Consider the following 20654-nt stretch of genomic DNA (forward strand, 5'->3'; position numbering starts at 1 on the left):
TGGAAGCGCTCCGCCGAGTTAATGCACTTAATGCACTTAGAGCATTTTCTGTGAGGACACACACACTCGAATATATAAAACCGATTTCTAAAAAAACGACTTCTATAAATTCGACCTTATTCCGTAGTGTAGACATACCCTAAATCACACTGAGTTTCCATGGGACTTCAGCTTCTAAGTCATGTAGGGGCTTTTGCACATTTTACCCATTGTCATTTGGATGATGGTGCTGCAGTTGGGCGATACTGATCAGCTGCTACATTTTAACTGTCATAAAGAGCAAATTAACAGCTTGAAGCTATAACTCTTTCTCATTCAAGTATTCTTTACTCGTGACTAGTGCCATTTAAATCAATAACATTCCTTGCATGAAAAAGACTGCCTGCATGAGCAATGGTTACAAGATCAAGCCCCCATGTTTTACTTCAGTCGGAGATCAGCTTATCCATAAAAGTACTAGTATTTGAAAGGCTGAATTTATTTGCCATTTTATAGTGGGGCAAATCCTGAAGTGCTCACTCAAGGCTAGTTGATGCAACCCTCTCTCATGCTGGTGATCACTTATTTCCTTTGACTTGAATGGAACTATTTGTTTGGGTAAATGCTTACCAATGTGAGTAAGGTTTTCAGAGTCTACTCATAGATCAACACACCTAAGTCAGTCAATAAGAGTTTTTCCTGAGTAAGGAGTGAGTGAAAACTAAGTAAGGACATCAGAGTTTGGACCTTTGTGAATAAAGATCAGATGGCAATCTGACCCAACCTAGCCTGTAGTATTATTTTCCACTTACTGTTGCCTCTGTTTTTCTAGCCAACCATTCGGCGCCATCATGATTTTGATGCAGAACGGGATGCCAAGAAACTACAGAAAGCTTGCAAAGGGATGGGTAAGAATGCTATTGTTTTTAACATGTTGTTTATCTGTGTTGATACCAATGGGACAGTTTTGCATTATAGAAGTTGTATGTCCAAGCACGCACTTGCAGCAAAACAATTGCTTGATCAGTTTTGAGTTAATCTTTGTTTTCTGTCAGATATCGAACACCACTTATTAACTCCAAAGCACAACTGTTGTGTGTGTGCATAGATAGATACAGATACCCTCTCAGTATGATATATTATATTAGCTTGGGGGGAAATAATCTTAATCGTCATTAGCTACATATGAATCATTACTACACCCCAAGGTGCTTGTGGATCTAATACTGATGAAGAGTAAAATCACTGGCTAATCAATACACATTTACCCCACAAGCGTTCGCACCTCATTACAGTAAGGGTCCAATCCTCAGAAAGATCCTGAGCACCTCCTACAAGGTGCTGAACATCCCTCCCTTCCACTGAAGTCTACAGGAGCTCAGGGCACTTGGCACCTCACAGAATTGGATCTTCACTGTGCCCATTATTCCTGGTGTGTTAACTTCATGACTTAACCCCAAAGGAGCAGAAAGAACATGGCATTTATTCACTGCAACTGATCTGTCAAGCTGTCAGTAACAATAACAGGAATAGTGAACTCTCATTGTTCAGAGCCGGCATTAGGGGGAGGCTACAAAGGCAGTTACCTAGGACACCTGAATATTAGGGGCTGCTCTTGCCTGGCCAACCCCGCAGCCACAACAGCTTCACTAGGAAGTGCCCCGTTAAAAGCACACTCCCACTCCTCCAGGTTGCAGTGGCAACGAGCACTAAAACATCTATCCCCAGATCTGGCCTGGTGTTCAGATTTTCCACAAGGGATAGCTGAAAAGCGGGGATATACTGACTTGTCCTGTACTGACATATGCATTCAGCGTCTACATGCTGAGATGGAAATGAGTTCAATGCTAAGCATGCGACAAGAGACAACAGGTAGATAGAGATGGGGAAGCAAACAATGAGACAATATTGGTCAGCGTGATACACTGCGCTCTCAGCACACCTGACGTATAATCTGACAAAGAATCCCCTTAGTGTCCTAAAGCCATTTATCTAGGTCCATCCGGTTCATACTTACCTACACCCTAGGATGTGCATTACACATGCAGGCCACCTGGCTTGAAATGGTCCACCACATTGCATCACACAAGGAGTTAATTTAATGTGTAGCAACTATCCATCTTGAAAGACAATGGTGTAAGCATAAAAGCAGTTCAGTTAATGGGTGTCTTGCTGCATCATCACGAGGGGCTAAAAAGTCCAATTCTCCAGTGACAGTCCTTGCCACAATAGTGCAGGCATAAGGCGCAGGGAGAGAGGATGAAGCTAGTGCACTGCTAGCTCTCGAGGCTTGCTGCACTTTAGTTTTCGCTTTCCTCCCTCTATCAACCATCTCTCTTCAGCCTCTTTGACTCCCTGGTGCAGCATAGCCCGCCAGGGTGTCCGGTTGCTAGCTGCATCTTCCCAGGTTGCAGTTTCAATGTTGAAAGTTGTCAAGACCCTCTTGCAAACATCTTTGTACCTGAGCCAAAGTCGGCCCAGTGGCCTTGTAGCATCCGCAAGTTCTCTATGCAGGAGATTTTTTGGAATGTGTCCATTTTCCCTTCCGGTGCAGATAACCAAGCCAACGGAGATGTCTTTGTTTGAGAGCAGTGATAAGACTTAGCAATTTTGCTTTCTCAAGTACTTCAGGGCCAGGAATTTTGGTTTCCCACTTGATATTTAGACTACGCATGTGCATTAAACGTGCAGGCCACATGGCTGGAAATTGTCCACTACATTGTAGCACACAAGGAGTCAGCATGATACCTCTCCAGTTACATCATTAGAGCTAACCAATTTATTTGAGCATGAGCTTTCGTGAGCCACAGCTCACTTCATCAGATGAAGTGAGCTGTGGCTCACGAAAGCTCATGCTCAAATAAATTGGTTAGTCTCTAAGGTGCCACAAGTACTCCTTTTCTTTTTGCGAATACAGACTAACACGGCTGTTCCTCTGAAACCTATCATTAGAGCTAACATCCAGGATGGTGGAGTTAAATCTTTAAGGTCATTCCTGTCATCAAGCTGCCTCAGGAGATCTTTTTAGCTGCTCTAAGATAATGTCATTGGTACAGGCAAATCTTTCTGACAGATGGGCTGCACAGCAAGTACACATGGGCGGGTGGATTCTCACTGACACTTAGGCCTCTTTGTGCCGCTCTGGCAGTATAAAGGGGCCTAGTGTAAATGAGAAATTAGCTGTCAGACACTGACCCACAGCTGTTTGTCTCTTCCACCAACACATTGGATTGCTGGCTCTTTCCTTGTACCACACATTGTAACTCTCTCCCCTCATTCCCATCTGGAGTGAAATACTTCACTGTTATCACCTCTTTGCACTGTGTTTGCCTCTCCTTGTCTCTGCCCCTAGCATTGTACACTAACAGTTGGAGCCAGGGGATTGTCAGCGTGGACACTACACTGTGGCCCAGTTTCCATATAAGGAGTCACACCTAAAGAATTTCAGTTACAGAATCCACGTTGTGCTAGGCAATAGGTGGCCTGAAGTGTAACTTTGGCCATTGTGATGGAATATATCGCTGTATTCACACCTACACACTATTGTAATAATCTTTGTACAAAGTACACCTTGTGAGGTATCCTTTACACCAGTGTTTCCCAACCGGTGTGCCGCAGCACACTGGTGTGCCGTCAGGCTCGAACAGGTGTGCCGTGGAATTTTTTGAAAAACAACATGCAGAGTGGGGGCGGGGTAGGGGGAAGGAAGGTGGGAGGAAGACACCTTCTGATTGGCCGACAGCCTCACTGCCCCACCTCCTCCATGGGTACAGCAACCAATCAAAGTTCGATCTCCCTCTCCTCCCCACAGCCCTTCCATGAGCACCGGATTGGCTCCTCTGCCCCTTCCCTTCCCTCCTGCAGCCGCCAGCTAGGGGTGGGGGGAAGAGCCTGTAGGGGGAGCAGGGACCCTGCTGCAGCCCCCCAGGGTTGGGAGGTGGGAAGAACCTCAGGAGAAGCAGATGTGAGAGGGGAGGAGCTGAACTGGGAAGTGGGAGCGGGGTGTAAGGTGGGGAAGCTGGGAAGGCAGAACTGGTGGGGGCTGGGTGGGAGTGGGACAGAATTGGGATGAGGTGAGGGCTGGATTGGTGGAGGATAGGGACAGAACTGATGGGGCAGGGGCGCCATTTAAGGAGGGTGGGGGAGCACCTGCCCACCTGCATGAGTAGAGATGGGAGGGCATGGGGGGCATTGCTCCCCAAACTGGATACATCACAGAGGTGATGCATGGGCGTGGCAGATTTCTGCCTTCCATTTCAATGTTCACCAGGGGAAGGAGACCAAAGCCCTGAGGTAAGTGGGGAAGTGGGATACCGGGAGGAAGCATGACCAGGAGCACATGAGAAGGGAGAGCTCCTGCCTCATACTGAGAAAGAGGGGTGATCAGCGAGTTATCTCAAGTGCCTATACACAAATGCAAGAAGCCTGGGAAACAAGCAGGGAGAACTGGAAGTCCTGGCACAGTCAAGGAATTATGATGTGATTGGAATAACAGAGACTTGGTGGGATAACTCGCATGACTGGAGTACTGTCATGGATGGATATAAACTGTTCAGGAAGGACAGGCAGGGCAGAAAAGGTGGGGGAGTTGCATTGTATGTAAGAGAGCAGTATGACTGCTCAGAGCTCAAGTATGAAACTGCAGAAAAACCTGAGAGTCTCTGGATTAAGTTTAGAAGTGTGAGCAACAAGGGTGATGTCGTGGTGGAAGTCTGCTATAGACCACCGGACCAGGGGGATGAGGTGGACGAGGCTTTCTTCCGGCAACTCACGGAAGTTACTAGATCGCAGGCCCTGGTTCTCATGGGAGACTTCAATCACCCTGATATCTGCTGGGAGAGCAATACAGCGGTGCACAAACAATCCAGGAAGTTTTTGGAAAGTGTAGGAGACAATTTCCTGGTGCAAGTGCTGGAGGAACCAACTAGGGGCAGAGCTCTTCTTGACCTGCTGCTCACAAACCGGGAAGAATTAGTAGGGGAAGAAAAAGTGGATGGGAACCTGGGAGGAAGTGACCATGAGATGGTCGAGTTCAGGATCCTGACACAGGGAAGAAAGGAGGGCAGCAGAATACAGACCCTGGACTTCAGAAAAGCAGACTTTGACTCCCTCAGAGAACTGATGGGCAGGATCCCCTGGGAGAATAACATGAGGCAGAAAGGAGTCCAGGAGAGTTGGCTGTATTTTAAACAATCCTTATTGGGGTTACAGGGACAAACCATCCCGATGTGTAGAAAGAATAGTAAATATAGCAGGCACCAGCTTGGCTTAACAGTGAAATCCTTTCTGATCTTAAACACAAAAAAGAAGCTGACAAGAAGTGGAAGATTGGACAAATGACATGGAAGAACATAAAAATATTGCTCAGGCATGCAGGAGTGAAATCAGGAAGGCCAAATCACACCTGGAGTTGCAGCTAGCAAGAGATGTTAAGAGTAACAAGAAGGGTTTCTTCAGGTATGTTAGCAAGAAGAAGAAAGTCAAGGAAAGGGTGGGCCCCTTACTGAATGAGGGAGGCAACCTAGTGACAGAGGATGTGGAAAAAGCTAATTTACTCAATGCTTTTTTTGCCTCTGTCTTCACAAACAAGGTCAGCTCCCAGACTACTGCACTGGGCAGCACAGCATGGGGAGGAGGTGACCAGCCCTCTGTGGAGAAAGAAGTGGTTCAGGACTATTTAGAAAAGCTGGACGAGCACAAGTCCATGGGGCCAGATGTGCTGCATCCGAGAGTGCTAAAGGAGTTGGCGGATGTGATTGCAGAGCCATTGGCCATTATTTTTGAAAATTCATGGCGATCGGGGGAAGTCCCGGACGACTGGAAAAAGGCTAATGTAGTGCCCATCTTTAAAAAAGGGAAGAAGGAGGATCCTGGGAACTACAGGCCAGTCAGCCTCACCTCAGTCCCTGGCAAAATCATAGAGTAGGTCCTCAAGGAATCAATTCTGAAGCACTTAGAGGAGAGGAAAGTGATCAGGAACAGTCAGCATGGATTCACCAAGGGCAAGTCATGCCTGACTAACCTAATTGCCTTCTATGATGAGATAACTGGCTCTGTAGATGAGGGGAAAGCAGTGGATGTGTTGTTCCTTGACTTTAGCAAAGCTTTTTACACAGTCTCCCAAGTATTCTTGCCAGCAAGTTAAAGAAGTATGGGCTGGATGAATGGACTATAAGGTGAATAGAAAGTTGGCTAGATTGTCGGGCTCAACGGGTAGTGATCAATGGCTCCATGTCTAGTTGGCAGCCGGTATCAAGTGGAGTGCCCCAAGGGTCGGTCCTCGGGCCGGTTTTGTTCAATATCTTCATAAATGATCTGGAGGATGGTGTGGATTGCACTCTCAGCAAGTTTGCAGATGACACTAAACTGGGAGGAGAAGTATATACGCTGGAGGGTAGGGATAGGATACAGAGGGACCTAGACAAATTAGAGGATTGGGCCAAAAGAAATCTGATGAGGTTCAACAAGGACAAGTGCAGAGTCCTGCACTTAGGACGGAAGAATCCCATGCACCGCTACAGACTAGGGACAGAATGGCTCGGCAGCAGTTCTGCAGAAAAGGATGTAGGGATTACAGTGAACGAGAAGGTGGATATGAGTCAACAGTGTGCCCTTGTTGCCAAGAAGGCCAATGGCATTTTGGGCTGTATAAGTAGGGGCATTGCCAGCAGATCGAGGGACGTGATTGTTCCCCTCTATTCGACATTGGTGAGGCCCCATCTGGAGTACTGTGTCCAGTTTTGGGCCCCACACTACAAGAAGGATGTGGAAAAATTGGAAAGAGTCCAGCAGAGGGCAACAAAAATGATTAGGGGACAGGAACACATGACTTATGAGGAGAGGCTGAGGGAACTGGGATTGTTTAGTCTGCAGAAGAGAAGAATGAGGGGGGATATGATAGCTGCTTTCAACTACCTGAAAGGGGGTTCCAAAGAGAATGGATCTAGACTGTTCTCAGTGGTAGCAGATGACAGAACGAGGAGTAATGGTCTCAAGTTGCAGTGGGGGAGGTTTAGGTTGGATATTAGGAAAAACTTTTTCACTAGGAGGGTGGTGAAACACTGGAATGCGTTACCTAGGGAAGTGGTGGAATCTCCTTCCTTAGAAGTTTTTAAGGTCAGGCTTGACAAAGCCCTGTCTGGGATGATTTAGTTGGGGATTGGTCCTGCTTTGAGCAGGGGATTGGACTAGATGACCTCCTGAGGTCCCTTCCAACCCTGATATTCTATGATTTGGCCCTGCTCCCTCCCCAGGCCCAGGCCGGCCAGGGCCCCTTAAGGGGGGCATGGAGGAACATTCAGGAGCAGGGGGTGAGTAGTGACACCAGGCGTTCTGTGCATCCAGATCAGTTTCCCCATGTGAGCTGGGTAATGGTCACCTCACCCTCCAGGCTCAGGTATGTCCTCCTCAATGCCCGTGAACCACTGGGTGCCAGTGGCCATGGTGACTGTGTAGGACAGCATGGCCCGGGCTGGTGCGCACATGCTCACAAGGAGTGGAGCTGTCTCCACTACGCCAACAAAGGACTGAGCGCATGGCTGAGCCCCGCAGCAGCAGCACCCCCTCAGACACAGCCCCTCCCTGCGCCTTGAGCTACACCTGTGCCGGCACACAGGCCCTAGCTACACCCCTGCCTGCACCCTGAGCTACCCCTCTCTGCACACAGCTTCTAGCTAGCCGCTGCACCCTGAACTACCCTCCTTTCTCTACACAGCCCCTAGTTACCCACTCCCTGCACCTTGAGCTACACCCTCCCAGCACACAGCCCTTGCCAGCTGTGAATGGTAAGGGTGGTAAACAGCTTAAACCGAGGTGATAAGAGGGCAAGTTCATCTGGAGATATGGTGGTGTGTCTCAAAATAATTAAAGGTATCACGGTATGCGGCAGCAGAGAAAAGGTTGAGAACCATTGATTTAAACACTCAGAATTTGCTGGTCGGTATCGTCCTGATAAAACGTGTGGCAATATGGTTTGTGAAGTTATAAAATTCCCCTGTCTGGTGGGTTATTAATATATGTTCCAAGCCTCACAGCCCTGCCAAAACAGAAGTTAGCAAACAGGTCTGTCCTAACAAAGGAATATGTGCTTTGCTTAATTTTCATTTAAGCAGTAAACACAGTCATCAGGCAGGGAGGAAAACAAAGAAAGCTCAAACCGGTGAGAAAAAAACAGCAGGGAACATCCTTCCACATAGACTCTTTGTCTCCTAGTGCCCAGCTGGAAATGTTTTTCAAGAGGGGAACTGAAACTATAAAAAGGGGAGGGACAAACACTCCAAGGAACCCCCCTCTCTCGCTGGGCTCATCACATTCACTGCACCTAAAGAGACAAAGTAAGCAGTCATTGGATTCTGGGGGAAAGGTCCTAACCCACAGTGCTTGGTCAGTAAGACTGCTGAAAGCATGTGGCAAGAAACTTTGCTTGAATCTGATATAGTTTAAGTTAGGCATTAGTAAGTGTCAGACTAGATGATCATAATGGTCCCTTCTGACCTTGATACCTATTAATCTTTATTTTTCTTGTATGCCTCATTAATTGTACTCACTTAAAACCTTTCTCTTTGTAGTAAATACACTTGTTTTACTGTTTCAGACAATCCAGTGTGTTTAAATTGAAGTGTCTGAATAACTACTTGAGATAATAAACCTGCATATTATTCCCTTAAAGGAATAATGAACTTAAAATATTTGCACTGTCCAGGAGAGGGCTGGGGCAGGCAGTACAAGGCATAGTTCCCTGGGGGGAAATCTGGGGCTGGGGGTTTGTTAGGGTCATCCTGCAGTATAACCAAGACTGCTGAGAGCCAGACTGTAACCCAGGTGTGACTGGCAGACTGCAGTTACACATACTCAGGGTGTGGCTTGCATGGTGGAAGACTGTTTATGAGTGGCACAGGTGGGAGCTCCTTCAGCAAGGCATTGTAAGACACCCAAGGTTGCAAGGCCAGGGTGACACAGCCCCGCCTGATCTGGACTGTACCCTGGTATGTCATAGCCATCTGTGATCAAAGTAACTAAGGGAGCAAGAATCAACATTGTTATACACCAGTTCGTGCTCCTGCTGAAGACAGTGAGTGTTTTCCAATTATCTTCAATAGGTTAACTTCCCACGGAACGTGCCATACTGGGTCAGACTATTGGCACACTTGTGTTCTGCTGCCAGAGGTAGTCAGTATCTGATCCTTCAAAGGAGGCTAACTTCCAAACCCTAACAAATAATACACCTGGCTAGCTATTCAGTGGTACACAGGGTGGAATTTCTTCCTGATCCTTGATGAGCTTATTCCTTGAAACATGCAATTTGGTTCCCTAATGATATCTTAGCTTTATGTGGCATTGGTTTGGGTGCACTTTCTCTTTATGTTCTGGCTGCAGACTAAAAGTAACTTTTTTTAAATGGTACATGCTAGAAAAGCTATCGTTGACACCAACTGATGTTCTGAAACGAATTTTCTACTAATTTGAAGGGAGAGTTCTCGATCCTCTTTTCCTCTCCCAGCAGAAATGAAATCTGCTGGCAGTTTCTGAATGATTTCCTCGTCTACATTAATATTTTTTAGGAACAGATGAAACAGCAATTATTGAAATCCTATCAAATCGATCATCAGACCAGAGGCAACAAGTAAAACAGAAGTACAAGACCATGTATAGCAAGGTATTTCAAAAGAAATGGCCCTGTTGTTTTAAACAAAGTGCTCTTTAGAAATGTGCCCCCGCATTTCCCCACTTCTGATAATGCCATGTGTCTGACAGTTTTTAAAAGACACAGAATCAGGAAGTTAGTTTCCGATGAAAGAATTACTGTCACTTAACATATTGATTCTATTAATCATCCTGGGCCTTACAGATAGCTTGGTAAATGGAACTTAGTGGAGCTGATTGAAATTTGGAATTTCTCTTCCTTGGGAGACTCTGAGCTTTCAAAATAGGTTTTCGTCCCAATTTGGGATGAAAGGGCAAAATCTGAGAATTTTTCACAAAGTGAGATATTCCAAAAATATTTTGTTTTGATAAGGGAAAAATGTTCTGTTTCAACTTTATCATTTCAATTTTTATATTGTATTATACATTATAATTTAATAACCTAAAAGACAAACATTTCACATTTTTCAAAACACTATGTTTCAACTTTATCTAAACATTTTGATAATTTCCCGAGGAAATATTTTGATGAAATCAATACATTTCCACAACATTTTTCAATTTCATCTCATCAGCATTTTCCAACAGAAAACTGTTTGGTTGGAAAATTTTCTACCAGCTCTAGAAAACTGCATTTACTAATTTGAAGTATTTTTATCAAATTCAGTAGAGCCGGACATTTATACTCAAATTCCAGAACCTTTAAAACATTTTCATTTTTGTTTGCCTCCCCTGCAGTGAGAAAGAATGCCTGAACTAAGGGTAAAGGTAGTTGATATAGCAACAGAAATTTCCTAATGTAAATTCAGAGGGACAATTCTGATATAATTTACACCAGTTTTACATCAGCGTAATTATATTGACTTCAATGGATTTACTGCTGATATATACCAGCATGAGACGAAAATCTGACCTACAGATTTTCAATAAAGTTCAAAAGGTCAGAAATCTGTTTTGGTACTTGACTTCTGAAAGGAAAGACTCAATGCCTGAGTAATATTTAATATAAGAAAAATAAAAGCTTTCAAAACACCTGTTTTAGGCATGGGGTCAAATCCTGCAGGACTTATACTTAATTTGTAATTGATTGGAGCTAGTTGCAGATTAGGTCACTAATCAACGTCAGTAAGGGTGGCAGTATTTGGCCCAAAATCCTTCAACAGGCAAACCCAATAGTGAGCGCAATAAGAATTTTGCCTGAGTAAGGATTGCAGGATTTGTTTCACAATGAGTATTTGAAGCAGCATATGTTAGAGAACTGAGCCAAAGGGTCTGAAACGACCAATTTGAGACATCACAGTTACAGTGGCACTGATATTAGGAATTTCTGTCTTATTTCCAACCAAAGGACACAACTTTTGGGTGTTATCACCCTTAACAACCATACACAGTAGTAATACCTTGCTCTTGCCTATATAGCATGAGCCTCTTGAGACAGTGGATCAAGTAGTCCCAGCTCACCTTCTCAAGGCACTGGGGTGCCTGGTGGTTTACACTGAGATAAGTCTATTGACATCAATAGAGGGACTCCTGATGTACATTGGTGTCAATGAGAGAAGAACCAGGCCCGTAGATTTAAAGATATTTTTCCCTTTTTTCTGATCTGAATTTTTGGAAGACTTCTTTTAGCACAGGAAATGTTAACAACTCCCTAGACTTAACACAAATAATTAATAAACAATAGTAAACATTACCTCTCAATTCTTCTGGATTTTCTGTGCTATGAATTAACTTTCTGGGCTACTTCCTTAGGATTTGGAAGAGGTACTGAAAGGAGAACTAAGTGGGAATTTTGAAAAGACAGCATTGGCTCTGTTGGATCGTCCATGTGAATATGATGCCCGAGAGCTTCGGAAAGCAATGAAAGGTGCAGGAACGGATGAATTGGTGCTGATTGAGATTCTTTGCACCAGGGTCAATAAGGTTCGTGGGTGTTTAGCCGTTATTATACATCTTCCTTGCTGTACTGCTCTGACTAGTGCGCACGTCACCCCTGCCCTCTAGAAGAAGGTATGTCAGAACTGCTCAAGTGAGTGGAGTATGTCTCCCTCTAGAAGCTGCAGACAAAAGGCTATCAGCCCCCTCAGACTGGAGTCAGGAGCATTTTTTAAGGAACTGACCATAATAGTCAGGCCATTTGTCGTGTTATAAATTGGACAGTCCTCTTTTGGGGTGGTTTGTCCCCCAACCAGTACTGCAAGAAAAACTCAGGTGGTTATGTCTGATATTATAAGGGGGATGAATTTTGAAGAGTGTGCCATTCTGCCCCTGCCAGCATGACCTTACACACCACACATGTAAGGTCACACCGGGAGGCGGGGAGGGGGTATCTCACCTGCAGGGTCGGGCCCATGCCATTCCTAGAAGTACCAGAATGTCTGGTATTCTGGGACTGCGTGAGAGGGCACCCTAGACCCAAATGCTATGTAGATAAAGAACATCATAGTCACATCAGAAAGTTCCCTCCCACCCCTCCAGCACCCACCTCCCTCAGAATATGAGTGGGCTTTGGAGAGATGCAGAGAGGGACAGATGCCGGGGGGTGCATCATACATCACGACACATGACAACATTTATACCTGTTTAAGGGAGTGTGAAGAGACTTTTGCATCACTGCAGCAGTTCAAAGGGCATTTAGGCCAGCGCAACTCAGGAAAGTGATCCTCTTCAGGACAGCAATTAAGCATGTGCTTAAATCCCATTGAAATCAAAGAAACACAAAGTTAAGCATGTGTTTAACTGCTGTCCTGAATAGGAATGGATTTAAGCATGTACTTATGTACTTTCCTGAACTTGGATCTTAGTAAAAAGAAAAGGAGTACTTGTGGCACCTTAGAGACTAACCAATTTATTTGAGCATGAGCTGTGGCTCATGAAAGCTCATGCTCAAATAAATTGGTTAGTCTCTAAGGTGCCACAAGTACTCCTTTTCTTTTTGCGAATACAGACTAACACGGCTGTTCCTCTGAAACTTGGATCTTAGTGGAGACTGAAAATCTGACCTATTACATATCTCCCACTAAATGTCATCATTCCATCTGGGGTCTAATCCCAGGAACACCACTGTGGTATCTGAAGATGTCAAGTCACATGGGCTTGTTACTGACCTGATTTTTTGTTTGTTTGCTTATCCCAGCAAATTGTAGACATAAAGGATGCATACAAAAGGCGTAAGTGATATTTTATATAAAACACCCTCGTTTAAAGAAAATATCTCACCCTTTAGCAGTGAATAAAATCTTACAGACTTTTTTTCTTAATAGTCTTTGAGCGGGATCTAGAATCTGATGTAAAAAGCGACACAAGTGGCTCCCTAAGAAAGATTCTGGTTTCTGTGCTACAGGTAAGGGTTGGAATATTTCTATTACAAACCTACATGATATAGGCATTTTTTTCTACACCACCTAGATAGTGCAGGTATAATAAATATCTGTTCTGTGCACACAGGCTCTTTACAGCAAAACATCTATACTTACAGCCTTTTGACCAAATCGAGAGTCATAATTAAAGACAAGTGTACAATTCAGGCTGGATGTGACCATGACTCCAATAACAGCTCAGCCTTGGCTCTTCCTATCTGAGATTTATATACGTATAAAACCTAGGGACACAAAAGAGGGTTTGCCCCCAGTCTAGGGAAACTTTATTATTGCACTGTTGTGCTGGGATTTTACTTACTTACCACCTAGTTCTATAGACCATAGCAGTCCTTGGCCATTCTCACAGTTTGCACCCCACCTCTTTTGGTCAAGGGCATATTTTACCATTGATGGTAATTCTCACTAAGAGCTTTTAGATCTTGCATAGTATTATTCCTCCATTGAAGATACTGGATTATTACTACTTTATTTTGTGTATTATGGTTATGCCTAGAGTACCTAACCATGATCAGGGTTGCATTGTACCAGAGACATAATTAGAAACAGTCCCTGCCCCAAAAAGCTTCCAATCTAAACAGATAAGACAGAGAAAGGGTGGGAGGGGCTTGCTATGTTTTTCGATTCACACAGAGCAAACATTATATCAGACAGAATGCTCTTTGTTTTAGATTAAGAAAACAAGAAGAAAAGTCTCCATGAGAGCTGGATGTGTGTGTGTGTGTGTGTGAGAGAGAGAGAGAGAGAGAGAGAGAGAGAGAGAGAGAGAATGCACTGAACACAAAACGACTGTCCATCTCTGCAGACAGACAGAGATGAAAAGGTACAGCACACAGGAAGGAAAGGCACAACGGTGGCATAGCTAAATACATGACAGCTACATTCCCGTTCTAGAATGTGGGAAGCCACAATAGTTTTGTTTGACCCCTCTGGGTGTATTTTCAGGGGGGACAAACCAGGGAATATTCATAGATTTGTCCTTGATAGGTGCTACCAGAAATTCCTGTAGAAAATTAAAGCAACGCTAAAAAGGCAGGTGTCAGTGAATGGTTCTGATTGTTAAATAGGGAGGAAGAGTGCAGGGCCACATGACTGTTATTAAGGAATAGAAATGTGACAAAAGCGACATTTCATTGCAGGTACTGGAAATCTTTTTTTAAATTGACTGTTGTGACAGACGTGCCTCCGTATTCCCCTATTCTTGCAAGAAAGTTTCAGCTGTAGGGTTACAAGGCTACATGTTCCTGACAGTCAGGGATCACTTGGGATGCCTCCACTGTACAGCATTGCACAACTGTGTCGGTAAAACATAGGATCTTTTCACCTTCTTCTGAAGCAACAGGTATTGAGTGTTGCAGAAGGCAGGATACTAGCCTTGGTGAACTAGCATCTTTGAAGTAAAGCAAATACTATGGGCTAAATTCTGCCCTGATTTGTACCTTTGAAATCAATGGGATTGCGCAGGGTGCAAGGTAAGCCAAAGTAGAATTTAGCCCTGTGTAATTTGTTGATACAGCACTAGACAATGGCCAGTAGATGGCAGCAAAAAGACTATGAGGAAGCAGCTTGTGAAGGCAAAAAGGAAAACGCTCCATTCTAGTACAGTAGAACCTCATAGTTACAAACACTCGGGAATGGAGGTTGTTTATAGCGCTGAACAAAATGTTATGCTCGTTCTTTCAAAATTTTACAACTGAACATTGACTTAATACAGCTTTGAAACTTTACTATGCAGAAGAAAAATGCTGCTTTTAACCATCTTACTTTAAATGAAGCAAGCACAGAAACAATTTCCTTACCTTGTCAAAACAAAATGTAAACTGTCCCTTTATTTTTAGTAGTTTACATTTAACACAGTACTGTGCTGTATTTGCTTTATGTTGTTGTTGTTTTTTGTCTCTGCTACTGCCTGATTGTGTACTTCCGGTTCCAAAGGAGGTATGTAGTTGACCAGTCAGTTCGGAACGCTGGTGTTTGTAACTCTGAGGTTCTACTGTACAAGAGTAATAAGCATGTATTCTCTTTTTTAACACAATGTCCCTTTCTGTAGGCTAACCGAGATGAAGGACTGGAGATCGATGCAGAGCTCGCTGGGAAAGATGCCAAAGAGCTGTATGAAGTAAGTGAAATAATGGAGAAATCCCCAATTGTCATGGTCTTTATCTGTCTATGGCATTTCTAAGGTGTCAAATGTTGAACAACCCCAAAGACAATGGCATTAAATTGTACCAATAAAATGGCAGGTTGGGAACAGAATTGGGTGCATTGGGTTCACTGCAATGTCTGGTTTTTAAAAATATGAAAAAAAAACAAACAAACGTTTAAAAACGGTTAATTTTAACATTCAATTTTTGAGGCAGGGGAAGGCTGCTGGGGAACAGACGAATTGGTTTTCAATGTTGTCTTAGCAAAGAGAAACTACATGCAGCTAAGAGCTACCTTTCAAGCTTATGAAAAGGTAAGTTTTGTTGGTTGTTGTTTTTTTTGTTCTGTGACAGGTATTGTGCAGCTTGGAGCTCAGTGGTAATTTAATGGAATTAATTCACACATTCATAGAATCCAAGGCCAGAAAGGGCCATTCTTATCTAGTCTGACCTCCTGCATAACACTGGCCATAGAACATCCCCAAAATAATTCCTAGAGCAGATCTACTTACAATTGGAACATATGATTCTTTATTTGTAATTTTAAGGAGGGGTCAGACATTCTAAACATCTAGCAATATATGTATAGGGCCAGCTCTTCAAATGCTGTAATGAATGGTCTACATCAATTTGTACCAGTTGAGGATCTGCCCCATAATATCCAGCAAAATAAGTTTTTGATTGTTGTCCTGTCTTCCCCCAACCCCATGAATAACAGAGAGGGTGACCTTTCCCCAGTTACACTGCAAAGATTCAGCAAAGAGGTACATTGCACAGCTAATAGGCCCCTGGCCAAAGACCTTGAGGTTCTCACTTTCTGCTCCTCTCCTCCACTGAAGCAGAGATCTGATGGGTGGGAATCTATGTCTCTCATCCTGATCCTCCAGTCTCAATGAAAGTCTCAATGGGAAGGCCTCTTGAATCTAGCTCTTGCTGTTCTTCCATGCAAAAAATGGACCTCTTTTCACTAGAGGCTTCCAATTTTTTTGGAATTAAGCCCATGGAGCCTGAAAAATAATTAGGAAGAGAATAAGGACAATGTAGGAGAAGGTAAGATGGTATGTCCTGCTTGTGACTAAGTGGATGCACTTTTCTCTCAAAATATGTAAATTAGAGAGGGCCCAAACAAAACCCCAAGATGCACACACCTGAACTTTGGGAATGTTTGGAGCTAAACTTTGCAGCTTAGTCCCATCTGAAATATAAACAGCTCTTGCTGAAAACATAACAGCTCCATCCCGGCTACTGAAATGAAGAGCCAAAAACCAAAACCCGGTTGAGTGTGTTGGAGGCCTATGTAATGTTATAAATGAAATTCAGGTTTGTTTAAACAAAGTTCATAGCTATTTACAAGGCAGGGAGTTAAGATAAAATGCATTAGGTTGAGAATTAGTTTAACAATGAGAAGCAGTAGGCTGGGGAATCATCTCCCATAGGAAGTGGTAGAAACTCTGTCACTTGCAGTATTTAAAACTGGACTGGACAAAACACTCCAGAACACACTAGACAGAACTCTCTGGCTCTGGCTGGAGGATGGACAAGATGACATTTCCCATTAGGGAGGACCATTTTATGATTCTCTGTTTCTTTATATAAATTCTTAAAAAGAAATGTCACTGTGTTTTGATGCCTGAACATGATTGCCTTAAGGCGAGAACTTGCATTTATTTACCTTCCTAAACTTGTTCTGTGTTCAGCAGATGATTAGAACCATTGAATCTCTTGATGAGGGGGAAAATCTAGTAAGGCATTGTTGGAAATATATTCACAACTTACTCCAAACTTTTGTTTGTGGCTAGAGAGGCCAAAGCCAGAACCATTTATCTACACACATGTACACATAAACACTACCCAAACTCTGGCAGTTTCAATAAATGAGCCTCAAATCTGAAATCCCCTGAATTTCTAAAGCAAAAGCCAAACACGGGTTGTCAAACCCACCTGCATCCTTTCCATCTGTATTTGAAGTTGCGATGGGCCCGAGACTAAAGCCATCTGTCCACATATGAATCCTCTCCATATTTTGATGGGTTTGGTTTGCAAGACTAGATTCAAACCAAGCCTGGTTTTGCAGAACTCAAACCCCAAACATTCCCAGTTTTGCCCATCTCTCATTTGAGCAGATATTCCAGAGTGGAAGAATCCTGTCTTGCGAGGCGGAGTCGACGAAAAATTATCTCATTTTTTACAAATAGAAGATTTTTTTTATTCACAAAAATTAGAACAGATTTTAACTTCAAAATATTTTCCCCTTCCCTGCCCGACTGTCTCCTCCCTACAGTGTGGTACAAAACCCAGGCAAAACGGAGACCCTTCTAAACTACATTTACCCAAAGAAAATAAGTTACAACCCACCAAAATCTACCTTGACTGTCTGGACCTATCCAAGTCTTTGGTGGGACAGAGGAGGTGCGAACAGTCTCTCTCAATTGGAGGTCTCCCCAAGAAGAAGTCATGAGATGATTCACTACAACACCTACTGCAAATGTTTCAGTTACCTTTAAGGATGCACGTTACATATTCTGAGTCAGCTGAATTAAATCGGTATAGTTCTATCAATGTCAATGGAGCCAGGAAGAGTTACACCAGCTGAGGATCTGGTCCTTTGAGACGGAGTGAGACCCTTGCCCGCCATGGGGATTAAAGTAGTTAAAAGCTTACTCCCTAAAGTCAAAGAAGGTATCAATATGATCTAAATCAGTCTTTTGCCACGTTAAAAGCCATGTGATCAGAAACAGGAGTGGCTCAGTGCTGTTCTTATCACTAGAGGGATAGATTACTGCACAAACAGAAGCTATAATTAATTTTTTCATTATCTCTTTAGCTGAAGGGGAGAGACATTGAAGATGCCATTAAAAGTGAAACATCTGGAGATTTGGAGAAGGCCTTTCTCACTCTTGGTAAAAAGAAAGTCTATAGCTTTTCTCTCTAGTTTTCATCCTCACTTGACTTTAGCCATTGGGGTTCTTATGTGTATAAACACAGTGATAATCTGCTTTGTTAGAACTAGATTGAGACACGGAAAGATCACTGGGGGACAGAACCAATTAATGTTGACTTGCCCCATGTGTCTGTGGGAAGAACCTCCATTAAGCCCCAGCATGAGCTATCTAGATCTTAGGTCTCAGAGCACAGAAGTAAGCCAACATCATCCCACTCAGGAGTAAATTGGCAGGGAGCAGAATTCCAGACGGTCCAAAAGAACGAAAACCATGTCCCCATACAATTCATTTTCATTCTGGAATATAAACATCAACATTTTCAGCCCTTCTGTGCTTGCATTAACATGTTTATTCAATTTTGATATTCATAAGTATATAACATGCTCTCTCTGTAGGGCAATACATTCACTTTTAGGCTCGTCTGTCACCTGTAATGATATGGGTTGACCCTTGCATCTCCACAGAGCCAGTTGCAGGACTAAGGCCCTACAACAATGCACGTCCAGTTGGGTACTGACATTGGGGATGTCTAGGTTTCCATTAAGAGGGCTTTGTTCTCCTCCTACTGAAGCTACAGTGCGGAATATGAACTGAACAAGGCTCATGAGGTCCCTTTCGCTTTTCTTCTTTAGTGAGATGTGCCAAAGATTGCCAAGGCTACTTTGCCACCCGTCTGTATGAGGCAATGAAGGGCGCAGGGACAGAGGAGGAGACTTTGATTCGCATCCTCGTGACTCGGACTGAGGTAAGATATGCTGGGATCTGAGAGGCCCCAAATCTTCTGGTGGATAAGTGTGAAATTTAGAAGGAATGAATTACAGTAGTAGGATCAGATTCTGTGCTCAGTCAGTTTTGCAATTTAAATTCAACGAAGCTCCATAGACTTCAGTGCTATTACTGTTTTTACACCCATAAAACTGAGAACAGACTCTAGCTTTGATACCAAATCTATTTATTTTTTTTTAAAAGAACGATGCATGAGACACATTAGTAATTGCACAATGGAGCCAAACACATCTAGATTAAAGTTGGCCACCATTATTCAACTGGGAGATAAGTTGTTTGGTCCCAAAGAGCTTTGTTAAAAAAATCCTAATTAAATAACGATAAAGAAGCAGTTCGCAAAGTATGGTCAGTGGAGAGCTAGGGAGTCACATGGTGCAGGCTCTGTCTGTTTCCAGATGGGAAAAACAGGGCAGAGGAGAAGGAGAGAAGAAGATAAGAGTCAAAGCAGACTATGATTAAAGTCTTTTCACAAAGCACAAAACATGCTCAAGACATTTCAGCTCCATAAACACGTCTGAACATTACTCTTCCATGTAAGCTGTTGTCGCCACTGTGATGTTAAGTGGTCTTGCGTAGGAAGGGAAAAGGTTCATGTGACGGAGAGGCAAAGTGATTTGATGGAGAGGCAAAGTGATTAACCATATGATTGGAATGGTGGGGCTGGAAATTAGTCTCCAGGACACTCTCCCTGTTAAGTTGTGGCCTGACTATGAAAACATTTGAGAACCTCCGTAATAAAGATATGACCCATATCATTGACGCCATCTTTTATGGACTAACATATAACATCTGGTTCTCTGTACTTAGCAACCAGAAAGTTATGTATGACCCAAAAACTATTTATTTTTTTAATTCTATTCCTGGAAATTTCTCCCCCACTCCTTACCACCCAGGAGTGTCTTCCAGAGGAGACCGTAACTTGAGCCACTGTGTAAGGGCAGCAGTCAGGATATCAAGTTTGAGCTAAAAGTGCTCCACGGTTTTGAACCTACTCCTTCCCCACCAAGGCCCTGGATCCAAATCTGATTAAAATCAATCGGAATCTTCCCACTGACTGCAGTGGGCTTTGGATCAGGACCTAGAAGAGTGAGGTATGGTGCAAAACAGATCCGCACTTCTAAAAATTCTTTCCATTTCAGATTGACCTTCAAACAATAAAGGAGAAGTTCCAGAAAATATACAACAAGTCCTTAGCAGAGGCCATCAAATCAGACATCTCTGGGGACTTCAGAAAGCTGCTAGTGGCACTGCTACACTAAGACTGCTGTCACAAAGGGAGAAACATGAGAAGAAGTCACCTTCTTGACCAGCTTCCAAGTAGCATGCAAAAAAATGTGGCACTAGCAATAAAAAATCCACACCGTTTATTTTCTTTACAGTGGGGGAACGTGTTGCCAGGTAATCCTTGTGTTACCTGGACATGAGGTTCAGGCCAAGCCTATCACACAAAATGTTCTCATGCAATAAAAATGTTTTAAAAAACTAAATCTAAACTGACCTGTCTTCCCATCTTTAACATAAAGAGGGATTTCTAGAATCTTGTCACCGTTTCCCCCAGGGATCTTTGGTGTCTCTAGAGAATTCCTTCCTCCTCTGCTCCTATAACCCACATCCTAAGCACTCCATATCATGCCATCACACTTTGTGCCAAAATGGACTGAATAGTGCTCCCTTCTGAGCCCATCATCACAGCTGCTTTAACTGCCAGAGAGCTGCCAATGAACAATGCGCATCAGCCTCTGCTCTCAATCCAAAGGGAAGGTGAGAGTGATTTCCCTGTCTGA

At 43.5% G+C, this 20654-nt stretch overlaps 1 protein-coding gene across 1 annotated transcript in view; it reads left to right on the forward strand.

The window, feature by feature from the left end:
• Nucleotides 1-20363, forward strand: part of ANXA13 (annexin A13) — a 69180-nt gene extending 48817 nt beyond the window's left edge. Inside the window, exons 2-11 of the mRNA XM_048841610.2 lie at nucleotides 812-887; nucleotides 9540-9634; nucleotides 11374-11544; nucleotides 12758-12791; nucleotides 12885-12964; nucleotides 15049-15117; nucleotides 15355-15456; nucleotides 17967-18042; nucleotides 18717-18829; nucleotides 20010-20363. Of these exons, the coding sequence (XP_048697567.1) occupies nucleotides 812-887; nucleotides 9540-9634; nucleotides 11374-11544; nucleotides 12758-12791; nucleotides 12885-12964; nucleotides 15049-15117; nucleotides 15355-15456; nucleotides 17967-18042; nucleotides 18717-18829; nucleotides 20010-20129 (936 nt within the window). The 3' untranslated portion in view covers nucleotides 20130-20363. The remainder of the gene's footprint in view (nucleotides 1-811; nucleotides 888-9539; nucleotides 9635-11373; nucleotides 11545-12757; nucleotides 12792-12884; nucleotides 12965-15048; nucleotides 15118-15354; nucleotides 15457-17966; nucleotides 18043-18716; nucleotides 18830-20009) is intronic.
• The last annotated feature ends 291 nt before the right edge of the window (nucleotides 20364-20654 follow it).

Source organism: Caretta caretta, chromosome 2 (assembly GCF_965140235.1).
Source record: "Caretta caretta isolate rCarCar2 chromosome 2, rCarCar1.hap1, whole genome shotgun sequence".
Classification (NCBI taxonomy): domain Eukaryota; kingdom Metazoa; phylum Chordata; order Testudines; family Cheloniidae; genus Caretta; species Caretta caretta.